The sequence below is a fragment of the Triplophysa dalaica genome, chromosome 8 (assembly GCF_015846415.1).
Source record: "Triplophysa dalaica isolate WHDGS20190420 chromosome 8, ASM1584641v1, whole genome shotgun sequence".
Lineage (NCBI taxonomy): Eukaryota > Metazoa > Chordata > Actinopteri > Cypriniformes > Nemacheilidae > Triplophysa > Triplophysa dalaica.
The window spans coordinates 22,680,128-22,696,511 of NC_079549.1; the positions used below are offsets into that span (position 1 = coordinate 22,680,128).

The 16,384-nt window shown below is 41.3% G+C and overlaps 1 protein-coding gene across 2 annotated transcripts; it reads left to right on the forward strand.

The window, feature by feature from the left end:
• The first annotated feature begins 201 nt into the window (after positions 1-201).
• Positions 202-12,788, forward strand: igfbp5b (insulin-like growth factor binding protein 5b). Of its 2 annotated transcripts, none has more exons than XM_056754223.1 (4): positions 202-1,169; positions 7,969-8,093; positions 8,177-8,296; positions 9,064-12,788. In XM_056754223.1, the coding sequence occupies exons 1-4, from the start codon at positions 842-844 to the stop codon at positions 9,196-9,198; spliced, it is 708 nt and encodes a 235-aa protein (XP_056610201.1). In that variant the 5' UTR covers positions 202-841; the 3' UTR covers positions 9,199-12,788. The 2 variants fall into 2 exon arrangements, with proteins under 2 accessions (XP_056610201.1, XP_056610200.1); XM_056754222.1 differs by having other exon boundaries at positions 208-1,169; positions 7,882-8,093.
• The last annotated feature ends 3,596 nt before the right edge of the window (positions 12,789-16,384 follow it).

Sequence of the window (16,384 nt, forward strand, 5' to 3'; positions counted from 1 at the left end):
TTTGTCTTTGCGCAGTAACGCAATGGTGTCTGTCACCAGCGCGATCCTAATCTTGCTCTATTGTTTGCATTTTCCACAGGGCATGTCGCCTATCATTGCCTCCCTATCATGTAGCCTTGTTTCCATATGACGCATTAAATCTTTCACAGATCCACTAAACTGGGGCTTCGTGACGCTCTTAACCAGAAAGACAACAACTTCCCAAAGTGCACACAGAGGAGGATGTCTTCGATTTTGCATGGGAATAAAATACGACTGTTTTCCTAAGGATTTTCGTTGTGTTTTGCTCTGCGATCTTGGCATCATCGGCGTGAAAGGCTGATCCTATTGCCGAGGGGGGGAAAGGCGCTGGCGCAGCGCCAGGGTCTGGCAAGTGCGCCTCCCTTTACCGCTGTTTGGCTTATTCATAGTTAGGGGTTTGGGTTTGGCTCTTTTTAAAAAGGCAAGCGCTGCACTCAAGTTGATCAGTCGGCTCCGAAAACTTCTGCAGAGGGGAAAGTGGTTTTGGATTCACAAAGTCCAGAATTTCATTACAACCGAACCGCGCACAAACTGTAACCGGGCAGCACTGGACTAATCAAAGACGATACCCCAGTGTCTCATTTTTAATCTGAAAAAGTAATCAACGGATTCTTGATATATTTTTAAAAGACTTATTTCTTCTTCTTTTTTTTCAAAAGATCCCGACCTGTGCTGTACTTTTGCAGGCGGACTTTTCAGAGTTCCTAATTTGCATTTAAAACCCGATGACCGTCCTTAGACGATCGCTTATTTGCGCACATATTTAGTCCCCGTTTTTTTCACCGGAGCTTATTCACACTTTGAAGAACAGAAAAGAGACATGTTTCTAGTCGTGCTGGTTACATTTCTCACGGCTTTGTCCATCAGCTTTGGCTCGTATGTGCCGTGCGAGCCTTGCGATCAGAAGGCGTTATCCATGTGTCCTCCGGTGCCGGTGGGTTGTCAGCTGGTTAAGGAGCCCGGCTGCGGCTGCTGCCGTACTTGCGCTTTGGCGGAGGGTCAGGCGTGCGGTGTCTACACCAGTACGTGCACTCACGGGCTGCGCTGCCTACCGCGGAGCGGAGAAGAGAAGCCGCTTCACGCCCTGTTGCACGGCAGGGGAGTGTGTACGAACGAGAAAGGATACAAACCATCGCAACCACCCATCGGTAAGTGCTTTGGAAAGAGAAGTGTATCTCGGTGTCTCTTTGAAAGCCAGTGCGTTACCATGTATGCATTTTACGCCGATGTCACATTCTTTTATCAGAAGCTACTTAGGTGTACACTTTATCAGTATAAGTGCCCTGGGAATCGTACCCACAACCATGTTTTAATAACAGCAAAGGCTTTATACGTTGCTGCGTATATGGAAGTTGTTTATTACAAAGATGCAACTTCTCCTGAACATTTCTGCGCGCAGTGAATTCCGCCGTGCGCACTTGTAATTCTGTGCGCAATGTTGAATTCCGATGCGGTTTCTGCATGCAGTTTTGACATCGCAGTACCATACGAAACGTGATTAAAAGATTGAGCGAAGATTCCAACCTTTACGTGTTTAACGCAGATTTTCTCTTTCTACCTTTGCTTTAAAAATGCAAAATAATTTTCTCTCTGTGCATGCTTGGTTGATGTTTACACTGTAAAGGGTTTCGTTTGATATGATGTCGACATATATTAGGATCACACCTCTCCTCATTCTGAGATGCGTACAATGTTTTATAGCACAGGTGGAGCACACCAACGCCTGCGTGGTATTCTCAGTCGAACAGTTTCTATGTTGCTCTGAATTTAGGTCTGTGTCTGTGGGTGGTGTTGTGAGGGTCAGATTACTGTTCAAAGATTAAATCCGAGGGTAGAAGGGTAGCTGTGGTGTATCTAGCCAAGCTATGTGGTAAACCCACTGTGTTCTCCAAATGAGATGGTTTTACAGGTCTCGAAGAGCAATCGTTCAAGGCAAGTTTATGTTTACACATTTGTACATTTGGCCAAATTTTACAATCAAATGCTACATTTAATCCGTTTGTGTGTTCCCAGGAAATCCAATCCACAACTTTTGTGCTATTAACACAATTCTTTACTAGTGAGGGTAGAGGAACAAGAACACACTGTAGCGTTACAGAGCTTTTTTCAATAGTCAGCTGTAATGGGTGAGTCTCCCAGCCCCCATCTTCCTTTAGGCAACATCAATGCATGAAACAGCAAGAGCGAGGAATTCGCTCGATTCTGCTCGCATTGTTCCAAATATAGTGAAGACGGCGGGACTGCACACATTCTTTGAAACAGGCAGACGGCGAGCCTTTTACCGTGACCGTGTGTGCACACAAATACAACCCCCTCGCGCACAGGTGCACATCAAAAACCTGTTTGTCCTAGTATTTACACTCGTCTGATGAGTGTTATTGCTGCCTTGGTCTCTTGTGATTCAGCAGAATGTCTTTGGAGACGATCTGTCAAGAGCTGTCCCTAAAGCGTGGAGGGAACAGTTTCCAGCCTACCCTGGTATTTGGTTACAGCCTGGGTTTACTAGCGGGGCAGGACAGACAGAGAGGTGGGAGCGAAAGAGAGAGGTCAGGCTTCTTCCAGAACATTTAGCTCATGTCTGTGTACCAATTCATTTTATGCCATGAACATGAAATTGCAAACGCTAGAAAAGAAGTATGAGTTATATTTAACATCAGTGTGCATATGCTGTTTTACCTTCATTACGCTGTCGCTCCCAGGTTATGCATTTTTTATTCATCAGGTGAATCCAGATTATTATTCCGCTCCATTTATGTTGAGATTGACAAATACTGCAAATTTGCCAACGGATACAAGGGAGACTTTCTAATCAAACATGATGTGTGCCGTGTGGAGCATGGATACCACTGGCAACAGATACGATTACGTGACTATAGGCTCCTTGCCCATCAAGCATGTTAAGGAATTTTAGGCCGTGTTCTCCCAGATTGATTTCTCCAAATTGCACGCTTCAAATCTCAAAAGCTTGACTTGCAAATAAACAAACATACCATTAAAAACTCTCGAGCGGGCCAAAAAGAATGAATCAGAAGCTTGGCTGTTGTATTCGGTTACTTCTGTATCGCTGATGTATTTATTTGATTAAACCCACTAGAGACTATCCGTAACTAAACAACCATTACAAGGGAATGGAACGCAGTCGCTCTACCGTTGCTTGTTTGTCATCTCACATTTATATTGTGCCACAGGCCAAACTCACAGAAACATTGCATCATCGGACTGACATTGAAACATACGCATTGCTTCACTAAGTTGAAAGCGCTTGAATAGTTCTCATGCAATTTTTAAAAACAATGCCCAGCTCTTAATTGTCCTCGTCATTTTCCTTTGCTATTTCGGTACTCTTGAATGACTCCCAGCAAAGTTTTACAGCAATGTGTGCAGGGTGTATTTGTCACAGGCACCTGGAAGGCTAGTGAGCAGCAGCTGGGGAGAAAATCAACTTGCACAGTAGTCTCATCTCCGTCAGAAACGTGACATCCTCAAGCTGGGCCCGTCCTAAACAGGAACATGTGTTTGGCTGACCGAAACCGTAAGGACACGAGAAGGCCTCGCGCACAAACGATGGATTTAATGCGTATTTGTTTCGAAAACGAAACGTTTCGATTCAGGGCAGACGGCAGGGCTGCGCCGTGTGGTTTTGGCTGATGACTCCAACCTGTTGAAACCTCTTGTCATGTGCTTTGGGGGGTTGGAGGGGGAGACGCAGTGTCACGTTTCTGCAGGGAAGGAGAACAAAAGGTGCCTAATTTCTTGCCTGCAGCACAGGTTCAGATGTGGTTTCAAGTCGCTGCCTTAGTTTTTTGTGCCTCGCAGGATTCTCAAGGGGACGGAGAGGCTGCAGCGCATGCCAACGATGCTGCTTTTCAGTAGTTGTGTTGCTATTGTTACAACCAGCTTGTCATAAGCAGCTGTTGTCGTTGAGGATGGTGGAAAATAACGCTGCCTGGCAGCGTGGACACAGAATATATGATCTCATGAGCTTGGACGGAAATTTGGCTCGTGTAGGATAGCCGGGTTTTTAACGGTAAAGATAAAGCTCATTCGCCGAAGAACACGCCCTTGAGGCGTAACAAAACTACTTTTAACCAGAGCTGGGCGGTATTACCAAAATCTTACTGTATATCACAGTAATGGTATATCATGATATGCTTTTGCTGGAAATTCAATGGAAAATGGTTTGTGTACACATCTGATATACTGTATGGTGATCTTGCGAAAGAAATGTAATAATATTTATTATAAATTGGGACTGGAAAAGCACCATTTTTAGACTGTTTAATTTTATCATCTTGACCTGATCTCCATTGGTTCACACACCATGGAGTCAGTTTAAAACCCGTAGAGCCTACAGTATCTAAGTTGTTGGGCTTCTTCAAGCAGCGTCTTCTTTTTTAATAAATATGAAACACACAGAATCATTTAGTGCAAAAGTAGATTTTTGTGCTCTCTTTTGTTTCCCAGTTTTGATGACACAAGACACGACCAGCCAGGTGATGAAGATGCGCACACATGTGCTTTGAGCGTGAAGGCCACGGACAGGTGTCATCAGTTTGCTTTGTCCTGATTTATAAGGGACCTGTGTGAATAATAAGTTATGTGGCTGTTTTCTTGGATGTAACCGATAGCACATTACAACATGGAAACTTTCATCCATGCGCACAAAAAGAACTGTCGCTGAGCTCTTAATGTCATTTCATAGCTTGCAATAGTTTATTTTAGCATTAACTAGTGCACACAAAAGTTCACATTCTCTATTTTGTAGATTTGTGCAGTTTCGATCGACTTCGTCTTTTTCTGGCAGCCTCTGTAGTTTGAGTAACATACTGCTTTGCTGCTGTGGCCCAACACGGCGTGGACCGAGTCCAAGCTTTAAATATTTAGCAGTGGAATCTATCCAGGGATGCCATGGTTGGTTTGTGACATGAACAGAGCAATGAAGGCCGAGACAAAGAAAGCTCACTTTAAGAGTGACTTTCAAAGCAGACCACGTCTAAATTTATAACAATAGATAGTCATCTCGGGAACCCAACTGTTCTGCGTGCTGATTATTCAATAAGGGAACAAAATACATCACATGCGCTAGGTGCTTTCTGTCCGGTCACAAGCCCTCACACGCGTGCTCGGCAGTAAATTCGGACAGAACGACCAAAAAGGGACTCGCTTTCATCATCCGCCTCTGGGCTGTAAAAATAACGAGGATATTCATGAAGTATAATGGCCCGGCGCACATGTAAATTATTAAACGGAGCCCTATCGGATGCATCTCCTTTGGCCAGGCTCAGATCCCTGTATCTTAATGAAAAGTTTTGCAAGCCCAAGAAGAGAGACAGCCACATGTGATACTGTACGTCTGGTCTGGAAAAGCTCCAGGATCCTGGCAGTTTGTCAGATGTTAAACACAGAGCCACTAAACCTTTACAAGCTGGGGACCAGGAGCAAGGAAAAACTGATTCTGGTCTTCCCTGCGAAAAGTCTGAATAGATTGAAACAAGGCTTTACAGTTCATTTTGGATGTTGATGTTCAATAACCAAAAACTTATATAGAATCATTTTTTTTAAAGGTTTTAAAATGTTCTGTTTTGTACAATAAGCTTTTTGACCTTCACTAGTTCACATCTGATGAAGGAAGTTTAGTTTTTAGAAAATCAAACGAAAATCAATAATACAATATATATAATAGTACAATTATTCATATAAATATTTTTGGGAGAAAGGAGACTGATCTCCACGCTGTTCAACTATAAACCGTTCCATATATATACCCTTAAAATACTTATATAAGATATACAAGAGGGACCATTACGTCCATCTGGCTGTTCTTGAATGCAAGAATGCCAAGAAACGCAACCCCTATCCGGTTCAGACGAACCCGAAACTATACAGGGCATCATTAAGACTGATTAATTTGGAAAATATGTCGTTTTGCACATCCCTTAAGCCCTACAAGATCTCAAATTCGGTGGCTCAAACCTGCTGAGAAATCTGTACAGAAATTTCAGTCTGCCAAGTCATGGGTTGCGGGATAGATTTCAAAGAGACGGCCCATGCTCTGATTGTAACCTCAGAAGCCAGGAAGCCAATTCCTGTAATGAGCGGGCACCCGCCCCGTGCGTCTCCAGGTCAGACAGAGTCTTTCACCACCAGCCGGCTCAGAACACTATGGCCCGGTCCGCAGCCATGTGAAGCCCTGGGACCTCGGGGAACTATGAGGGCAGCTATCTCAATCATTTCTGCTGGCTGCCTCATCTGTCTGATAATGCCCTCTTGGCTAGAGCTGCAGAAATACTTGGCAACCCGACGGCACCGATGCTCAGGCACTACCCTGTATGTCTGTTGCTCATCTGTTAAGCAATAAAACAGCGACAAAAGCAATATGATAATACACCAATGGTCACCGTGACATATATTTTGTTACAGTATGTTGAGTTTATATTTACAAATTATTTACATATTCTACATCTTGGTAACCATGCATTTTGTAAACCGAACCAAATGCATTATATATGCATGTTGGTAGCTTTTGCTTTATCCAATAGCGTTTGATTTGTAGTGGGTAGACACTGTAATAGCCAATGATCAGTTGAAGTTATAGCCATGCATCCCACTGAGTTTGAAGCATATATACTTTGTTCCACAGTATCTCTTCCCTGAACACATGGTGACAGTTACTACCTGCTATTAGATACTTGTGGAACAAGAGCTTGTGGTTGCCATGGTGTTATGGTTCTTCTGACTTCAAAGTTTTCCAAGTACGGCTTTGAGCCAATAAAGATCCTTTTATAGGTGGTTTCCGGTCTCACTGCAAACTCCTGTAGTCATGCAGTGCAAAATGAAATTTTATTTGACTGTAAACTTTTTCATATACAAAGGGTGGTTAGTTTAGAGTAGAAGGACATTCTGTCTTTAGGATTTGGATCGAAATACATTTTACTATAAAATAATAGACTGACATTACTTTGCACCCTAACCTAGCATGGAGCAGAAATTGGGATTTTGATTGGTAATTCAACGTAGGCCTGACTTTCCAAGTTTGGTCGTGTAGGGTGATAAAGTGAAGTCATGTAGTTCATTGGCTTAACTATGGGCCATTTACAGCAACTTAATGGTGGGGGGTGTCCCATCACCTGTTAGAGACATTTGGTGGCAAAACAGTTGCTTTGTTAACGCCTCAGGTTACTAGAGAAGTGTGTTAACATCTGCCAACAAGGTTTTCTTGACATGATTTCATAAATAAAAGTTGATTGGCAATCTGTTTAAAACAGCCAACGTATTTGCTGAAACATGATTCATTATACATTGTTTGCGAAACAGCTTTGTGTGTCCTGTTGAAGAATGGTGATCATACAGTAAATTTCACCTGGTGGATAGAAAAGAGGGTAAAGAAATGATTGGTTTACGTTAAAAGAGGTTCATAGGGCATAACAACAGACCCGGGCCCCGTTGCATAAACATAAGCTAAGTTAAAAATGTGTCTTAACAACTAGTCCCAATAAATAGCAATTAGTTGGGACCTACAAGTCCTACTTTTAATTGGACCAGACTACCTTTTTATGTGACTGACTTTATGAATTATGACCAGTTTCAAAGAAAAATAATTTGAAAACTAACTCCAAGCAGTTTAAGCAAACTGCCCCAGAATAGCCATTTTAAATTAACCAACTAGCAACACCCTAACAACCACATAGCAACATACTGTACTAAAAAGTTGCATGGCAAAGCTCTGGCGTCCACCCAAAACACCGTCGGTCTTTCACCACTAAAAATTTCCTCAAAATCGACTTATTAGACAAATATTTATTGGTGCCATTTTCTATATTCCGTTAAAAACACTCGTTTGATTCTCTTTGTGTCGTCTAGATCATGAGTCTATCGAGCATGATGATACAGCAAAAGCAGAAACAACGGAAGACCAGCCTCCTAAAATTCCCCTTTATCCCAAACCAGACGTGATCAACAACAAGAAAAACGCAGCAGTTCGCAAGGACAAGAAGAAACAGATGGAGAAGCATCGCTTCGTGGGCCATTTGGACTACTCGCCTAATCCCATCGACAAGCACGAGCCAGAATTTGTAAGTTGTGCATCGCAGCAGCAGTTAAACGGATTGTTAACACGTGAGGAGACGATGTAACGTTCCTTGGGTTTGTTTTCCAGGGTCCCTGCAGGAGGAAGCTGGACGGAACTATTCAAAGTATGAAAGACACTTCCCGCATCATGGCTCTTTCCCTTTACCTTCCCAACTGTGACAGAAAGGGATTCTTCAAGCGTAAACAGGTACAACTCTTGACTCAAAATCATACATAACAGCACATGCAATCTTTATAAAGTTAATTTCTATTAAAACATAGAAACAAAACAGACTACAGGATTATTTGATATGTTTAATGAAAAAAACTATTTATCCAGTGCAAGAACAGCTTCACATTAAGTTCAAAAGAAAAGAGTCTGTAATACAATATAAATGCAATGGATTCTAAACGTCTGAGATCACTACTGAAAATGATATGCATTCTTTTCTCATCAACATTTGTTGTTGTATTTCGTATTATTGGCACACTGTATCGAGTAAAAAGTTCACTCAAATGGATTTCAGCATTTCTCAGTGTTTTTCCCCAGTCGCTTTAATAACAGCATGCGCTGGCATGGGAAGTTTGTGCAAAACTCGCTGATCCATGTTGTCCCAGCATGATTTGAGAATGTTCCAAAGAATCTTGTATGCTTCAATAGAAGAAAGGAAATCTGACCTTTTGTACAAAGGAACTAACATGGTCACAAATTTGCATACATTTGATAAGTGACCTAGAAATAATGCAGGATCTTAAATGTTTCTTCTTCGTTTCGCATCCCAACTCGTCCTTGTTTGGTTTCCAAAAACGATGCTTTTACGCATGCTTTGTGATTTTCAATGCACTTTTGGTTGTAAATATACGATTGCGTGAGCTTCCTTCAAAGCCGGTGTAAATTGGACGATAATATAATCAACAAAGCGTTTGTGTGCTTAAAACGGCAACATGACCCTTTTTCTCTTCTGCACCCCGCAGTGCAAACCATCCCGTGGCCGGAAGCGAGGCATCTGCTGGTGCGTGGACAAATACGGCGCGCAGCTGCCCGGCACCGACTACAGCGGCGGCAACATCCAGTGCAAGGATCTGGAAAACAGCAACAACAACGAGTGAGAATTCGAGCCACCCCGATCACCAGACCTAGGGCCCACCTCCTTTTCCTGCCTACCAATCCACCGCCAGTCACGCTGAGATTTTGAAGCAAAACAAAGAAAACAAAAACGCAACGACTATTAGAAATACGAACAATCGGAAAAACCACGGGAATCGTTTTGACTGAGCGCACATCTCTAAAATCTGGACTCGGCCAATCAGAGGAGTCCTGGCAAAAATTGTTAAAAATATATACATACGATTATATATTTTTATAGAAGCTGGGGTTGGAGCACCGTACGGTTTTGTTTAAAGTTAACATAAAACAAAAAAAAAAGGAATATACGGCATGTTAAACATTAACAGGGCTATCTTGGTCTTTTACATCTTTTGGTATCACAGGTATCACATGATATAGCAGGAACTCTCACTATTGGAAGAAAAACACAATTTTCGTTGGTTTTCCGAAAGATAAAGGGAAACGCATACGGTAGAGATTGATAGCACAATCCCTACCTGTTTTTTTCTCGGTCCTGTCAAAGCACTTAATGGGAATACTGCTTGGAAATGTGTAACTTCACCAAATTCAGTGTATTCGTGCGTGAGCATGTGTGCGTGTGGCCGATACGGCGATAGCTTTCAAAAAAACAATGCCTTTTTGTGACGCATCCCTCCCCGAACACGCTGAAAACCCATTAGACAAATCTGTTTCAGTGGCTTTATGACTTATGTGTAGAGCATACCCAACACGCCAAACGTGCCTATGTAAACAGATGCAGCCGTGCACATTTACACGGGTGAGCCGAGCGGTCCTGACCGACGTCCCGTCTCAAATCTCCTCACTCTGCCCATGTCTAGATAAAAAGAGAAAAAGACAGGCCAGGCCACTCTGGAGTTTTCACATATAATGGCATCTGGTTAAAGTTCAAATTGAGGCAGATGCTGTAACCCCTAAACGCTTCCGGCATTTGTGTTTGATGGATGTTCACCGTGCAAAGCAGTCGTTTCTTTCTCTGTAATGATACCTTTTTTCCCGTACGATTAACTTTGACTTAAACTCTGTTTCCTTTGAATTCATTGAGGTATTGACGGTCCGTTTATGAGCCATGTTCCTTGACTATGTGGTTTCACTGAAAAAACTTTGAAAATATTACCTTTAGAATATTGAATGTGTTTTATTTTATTTCTATTTTTGTTGTTGTTGTTGTTCCTGTCTTGTTTCTTGTTATCTTTAACAAATAACCACCACGATTTGGTGCCTAGGCGAGGAGTTGTGTCTTTAGCATATTGTCAATTTGCATAGTTCCACAACTCGGTCATTTGAATGCAGGTCTGACCACTTTCTAAGCTCCGCCCACTCTGACTGTTCACCAATCAGTAATAGCCCTGTTCGCTTATTCAGGCCAGCAAAAGACTGGACGTTTTCTTTTGTTATTTGTCACATTTCTGTATCTCGAAGGAGGCTGAAGTTCAATGTCCTGCGGAGTCGTTTAACGCATCACTTCCTGTGAGTTTCGGTGTGCGAGTCTCAGTGCCTTTTCTACATGCAAATACATTTGAATGGTTACGTGAACGTTACACAATAGCCAAGGGGACAAAAACAGGCGAACCTTTTGATGTCAACAAAGGACCTCAATTGCGTTCCAATCGAGAAGCGGATCAGACATAAAAACTCACTTGACTCACGTCAAGCAGCTATCAAAAATCCCTGTGGTTAGGCTCAGATAGGGGAGACGTTAATCACGAACGGCTCCAGCAAGTGCTAGCTCATTTACTGTTATTTCTCTTTACGAATAAGCTGACGTTTGATCTGACAGAGACTGCAAATGTGTGTCATTTCCGACTAGAGTGTTTTCAATGACTTATTTCAAGCTATACGCAAAACAGGGATACTTACAGCTCTTGATGATCGAGCAAAGCCATCGCCTGCCACCATGAGTCCGTCCGGATCTCATTTCAGGGCCCGAATGATCACGTTTTTTGACAGCTGGGAGGGGGCCGTAAAAAAGTTGATAGAATAAAAGCATCACAGGTCTGCAGAATGTAACCACGGCACGTTTAAAATAAGAATGGCTCTCGTAAAACATAGGTAGCAGAAAAGAGAGGTCAGGGTTCACGTCGAGTACGTCGAAGAGGCAAAGTCGTCTCTGTTATTGCACATTTAGCCTTAAAGGTGTCTGTCACCGCAGGGCGAAATCAGTAGTCAGCATAATTTAGGTTCTGATCTATGCTGAATGCCCCCTCCATATTAAAATAAGCAGCTTGCACTTAATTGTTTACCTTGCCACACATTTGATGCCGTCTCTTTAAGAGGAAAAGTGAATCTCAGTTCAGGTATAGAAGCGGGAGCAGGCGTCGGACAGAAACCCTGCCCGAGTACCTTTGACAGGGGCTTCGCGGCCCAAGCCTGAAATCCACATCATCATTCAGTGGGTAAACAAGTTAAACCCATCACAGTCTATTCTTCATCTACTTGTAAAGGAACAGTCACACAAAAATGAAAACTTCGTCATTTACACGTTTCAAACAACACAAAGAGACATTTAGAAACGATTCATAAATGTAAAAATTACGAATGATGGAAACTATCGATTGGTTTAAAAGATCCGACTTAAATGAAAGATTCATTGACAAAATGGACCACTTTGATTGAAGTTTGGGGACTTTTAAAAAGCCTACGTCTCCATAGTAGTAAAAGTATAGGTCATAGGGGTTTTAACCCCATGAGAGCAAGTAAAGAAGTTATTTTTGCATGTACTGTTCCTTTAACACACCTTAAGTCTCAGTGATATCCGGGGTGCAGGAGGGAGGGTGAAGGCCTTAAGCGGTGATCTCGTGCTGGGCCTCACTTCCACAACACACTACACATCACAGTAGATTCTTTAGACGGACAGCCGGAGTTCTCGGAATCTGATAAGCAGGCTGGCACAGAAAGCAGAGGACCACACAAACGTATCTGCGACACAGGGCACGCGACGGCTGAAATAGTTGAAACGGTGTCACGCATTAAAGTGCAAAAGAAAACCCTGATGGTTTTTCTCAAGCACTGAACGTTTCAAGACGACGCGCTTCATGGCTGAACATGTTTCCCGTCTGGGTGTCAGATATGAGAATGTGAACGAAATCAGATCCCCGGTCTGCTTTGTAATAATCGGGTGTAAAAGGCAGAATGTAGCGTGCTGCTTTTGTGCTCTTCTTGCATCAGATTCCGATCGTCGTACATTACTCGGGTAGACAGCATTCATAACATAGGCCTACAATACAGTAGTGAAGACAGGTTTTCTATCGTCTCTGAATGCATAACAGTTTTTTCTTTCTTACTCTTTTTATTTTATGGATGAGATAAGACTTGATGATTGACCATCTAAATATGGCTTAAACCGGCATGTGAAAGACTCAATAGTGGCTGGAGGACTCTAAAATGTTCAGCATTTTGAACTCTTAATAAAACCAATAAAATGGAAAAAGGTAAAAAAAAGCTCAAATTATAAAAAAAAGTGAATATCACTGTGTAATATTTATTCAACTTGTAATTTATGTACTCTTTTAACCTTTGTCTTTTTTTTGTTATGACAAAGCATTTATTTAAATAAAGTTATGTATTCATTTAAGCTTGTGCAATAAATTTATTTGTGATGACATTTTATTATGACAAATATTTTCTTTTTATATGAATGCATTATCAATAGTCATGCCAGTAAACAAAAGGCGATTATCAAGCTGTTACATGCACATGTTAAGTAAGTACATTCAGTAACCCAGTAGAAAAAATAAAACAGTATTAACAATTACAGATAAATCATGATGATATAATTCAAAATAAATCAATCATTAAGTTAAGTTAACCTCTATAAACAACTTTTGGGGCAATAGTGGATGATCACCAAAAATAATCTCAACTCCATCTTCGGTACGAAAAGCAAGAATTGCAATGACAGTGAAAGTAGGCTGGCTAAAAATACACATTGATTTAAAAAACCCAGCAATGAAACTTACACATTATTCACATTTTAAGTCAATTATTCATGCTTTAACAAAAACACTAGATTAAGAAATTTGGCTTGTTTACTCCACTTGCAAACATGTAACCGTAAACCAACTAGATCACCAACCGAGGCATGAATTTTAATGATTTGTGGTAGTCAACATTATATCACATAAGGGTAGACAGAGTTTATCTAGAGCACATTCCCTCAACAATATATATGACACACATGAGGTCAATACACCAGGGATCTGTTACACATGCACTCGCATCGTTCATCTGGCTCCTAATTCAATTGTCTTGACTGATAAATCAGGATAAGAGAAGCCCAGAGGAGCAGATCATTACAGGATGCAGGTTTATTTTGGGTGCATTTAAACTCTGCCCAGAGGCGAGGCACCTGGTTTTCAACAGAAGTCAAAGAGATTGCTCAGGAACAAGGAAGTCATTTACCTAGACCCCAACTTCAAGGGGGATCTCTGACCAAAGGGACCAACGCTCCAATCAAACAAGTGAGAAAAACAACACTACGGATAGATTATCTGGTGCGGAAACGTCCGTTTTTATCGCAAAGTTCCGGGGCAAGTTAGCACCACGTTTCACGACCAAACTGCTAGGACTAGATTGGACCGGTGCATCCAGCCAGAGGCCAAAGATGGTGCTGTTAAAATCTGTGTTTCACACCACACATGCACACAGCAGGCCGACCGTGTGCTTTACATTGACACCGCTTTTATTGCCGCCCTACACAGAAAATATAGTGATTTATGGATTGTTGCATTGACAACTGCCTTTAATAAGGGCTTTAAATTATAAAGCGGTTGTCAGAAGTGAAGTATTGAGAACTAATGCAAACTTTATGGCCATGAAATCTAGTTTACATGAGGATCACATTTTCATTCAAATGGTTATCTACACGGAAGGGAACTCAAACCATTAAACACTCCCGGATGAAGTGAGATGTACTGATTAGAAAGTGATGTTTGTATGCCTGTGAATTAAAGTGATTCCTCCTCTCGTCCTCCTCTTATTTTCTGCAGAACACAAAAGTAGATATTTTGAAGAATTTCGGTAACGGAAGAATGGCGGTTCACATTAACTTATATTGTATGGCCACAAAACCAATGCAAGTCAATGGGTACCGCAATTGTTTGGTTACCAACATTCTTTAAAATATCTTTTGTGTCGGGCAGAAGAAGGAAAGCCATAGAGGTCTGAAATGACAAGAGTGATTAAAGGATGACAGATTTTTCATTCCTGGGTGAACGCTTTAAGTGGCTTTCACCTAGGGCTGCCACAAATTCATATTTTTACTACATTGCAATATCTACAAAAAAAATGAAATAATCCTATTTGTCAAAATCTTTCATTTGGTTTATTTTGTGTTTTCTTTTTTTAAGAAAATGAATTACAATATGAGCAGAGAGAAGAAGAGAGTTTGTTACCTTTGAGGCACTGAATAATGTACAATATTATCATCTTTGTAGTATATAATATCAATAATCAAGTTACATTTTCCAACAAATATTTGAAAATATACAGAATGATACATTAAGAAATACTATTGAATAGTACTAATGTACTATTTCGCTGCTGTCCTTCTAAAATCTTGTGTCTCCAATTTTGCCATTAATCATTATTATCAGTCACCCTTTATGTTTGTCATTGGGTTTTGAAGATATCCAACCTGTTTAATAATTTAAAAACTACAGGTTTTTTTCTATTCCCTAAAAAACAGCATATTTGGGCATCAGAGCTTTGGAAGGACAGCCACGATTTTATATACAGTATTGCATTATATTTTCCATTATATAACCATAAAAACTTTGCTGCGTGTGTAAAATGTTGGCAAAACAAACTATTGCTTTTTGGGTAAAACAGGCCTAAAGAAACATTCAAAGAAACACGATTTAGACCAACGTATCGTGTGTGTCATGATGATGGCGGTGGGGGTCTGAAGATGATCACTTCAGAGGACATAGAGGTGAGGTTTTTTCGGGAACAACTTACACATTCCAGATGTGACGGAGGAGTCACTTCATCTGCAGCTGGGCAGCGTGTCTTTCCGAGAGCCAGATGAAGGTATAGAGGAACTTAGCAGACGCAGAGAGCAACACGTGTCTGGGATTTGATTTGTGGGGCAGTCAACATGACAATTACTATTGCCTTCAAAGACACTGACAACTGCGTTTTAGACTTCAAAGCGCTCGCGTCCCTTTTATCGCGCAATTAGTTGAACAACTATAGACGGGCCTTTCATATCATGACATGTGGCTCTCTGCTCGGAGAACACAACGATTACACTTTAACGTTTCATCCTCTGCTGCTTCTTGCGTGAGGTAAAATATTGTTCTGGTGTAATATTCTGGAGATTCGTTCTTATACTGATTTTGGTTAAGGAAAGATTGCCAACAGAGATGATAAGCGCAGATAAACAAGACCAGGTGGATCTTTTCCATGTTTTATCTTCTGCGGACGGAACATCGAATGGGTGCTTTGTCAGGATACATTATCTCAGGAAGAAAAAAACAAACAAACAGAAGGGGAGAGAGACAATGATCTTGATTTTACTCTCAGCCGTCTGTTTGTTGGATAACACAGGAGTTTGCATTTGCATGGGGAAAATCGAGCCTCGAGGCGCCAGAAGTGGCAGACGGTGACAGATGATGTATTTACCGTCCTGCAGCTTGAAGCAAAAAGACGTGACCCACATCTTTCAACCAGTGGAATTCCATTACATTTTCTTATAAATTTAACACATGTACTTGGACATACATTAAAATGACAAATTAAAAAAATGCATTTTAAGGGATAGTTCAGCTTTGTTCATTGAGTCACAGTCACGTCATTTGAAACATGTAGGACTTTCTTTCTTCTGCAGAACATTAAACAAGATATTTTTAAGAACGCTGGTTACCAAACTACCCAGGGCCCGGTTGACTTCCAGTGTTTGGACACCGAACAAAAATATAAAATACAAAAATATAACTGAATTGCTCAAAATTGTATCTGCTCCACAGAAGAAAGAGTCACACATACTGTAGGTTTTAAATGAAACGATGATGAATAAATGATGACAGAAGGTCATCCCTTCCATCGTGTCTCCCAACTCAAAAACTAAACGGATTTGAATTGCTTTGCGTCCTGGAAAGGTTCTGATATTCCCAGGTTTTACATAACTTGAAGAAAGTGGACGTCCAGGAGGAATGGAAGAACTTATGA

Coding starts and splice junctions, on each gene's coding strand:
- igfbp5b (XM_056754222.1), top strand. CDS start 842: ATGTTTCTAGTCGTGCTGGTTACATTTCTCACGGCTTTGTCCATCAGC. Junction 1,170..7,881: donor ACCATCGCAACCACCCATCG/GTAAGTGCTTTG, acceptor TGTGTCGTCTAG/ATCATGAGTCTATCGAGCAT. Junction 8,094..8,176: donor ACAAGCACGAGCCAGAATTT/GTAAGTTGTGCA, acceptor TTTGTTTTCCAG/GGTCCCTGCAGGAGGAAGCT.